This window comes from Mandrillus leucophaeus, unplaced genomic scaffold (genome assembly GCF_000951045.1).
Source record: "Mandrillus leucophaeus isolate KB7577 unplaced genomic scaffold, Mleu.le_1.0 Scaffold25, whole genome shotgun sequence".
Classification (NCBI taxonomy): domain Eukaryota; kingdom Metazoa; phylum Chordata; class Mammalia; order Primates; family Cercopithecidae; genus Mandrillus; species Mandrillus leucophaeus.
The window spans coordinates 6004965-6005548 of NW_012102587.1; the positions used below are offsets into that span (position 1 = coordinate 6004965).

General features: G+C 52.2%; 1 protein-coding gene across 1 annotated transcript in view; it reads right to left on the reverse strand.

Moving 5' to 3' along the window:
* Positions 1–584, reverse strand: part of CFAP221 (cilia and flagella associated protein 221) — a 129955-nt gene that overhangs the window by 25103 nt on the left and 104268 nt on the right. The window contains exon 20 of the mRNA XM_011983433.1: positions 397–555. Coding sequence (XP_011838823.1) covers positions 397–555 — 159 coding nt within the window. The remainder of the gene's footprint in view (positions 1–396; positions 556–584) is intronic.

The following is a 584-nucleotide window of genomic DNA, read 5'->3' on the forward strand; positions in this document are numbered from 1 at the left end:
CTTCTTTGCATGTGTCACACCACCACCTTGTCCATTCTGGTTTCTACACTTGGGGTCAAAGAGAGAGGAGGTCAGACCAAGGGTTTGCGCATACTGTATGGCCGTTTTTACATGATTGAAATACGAACACATGAACGTTAGGTACAGCCTTCCAAAGGAATGTTGACAAAGGGCAGCAGGCAGCCCGAGAGGCAGGTGTGGTCAGGACAAGGCGGTGCAGGGTCTCCACCTGTACCCCTTTAGGGCTGGCGGTATGGGGGCGGTGTTACCATGCTTGCTCTGCAGCTGTGGCGGCAAACCTTCTTTGTCTCAATTCCAGCTGTGACCCTGTCCTCGTCCCCTGCCCCTCCCTGCAGCCCAGGGCCACTCTGCCAGTGAGCCTGGTGACGACATTACCGTGTGATGGAGAAACTGCTTTTGGGTGACAGGAATGCTGGACCCGTGGTGGGACTCTTTGGTGATTTTGTACTTCGGGTGAGAGCATAGATGGTAATCTATCGACGTTTCTGCGTAGGTCAGAGGATGCATTACAGCAAATAATCCTGGGTTGGGATTCTGCCAAAGACAGGGAAAAAATATTCTTT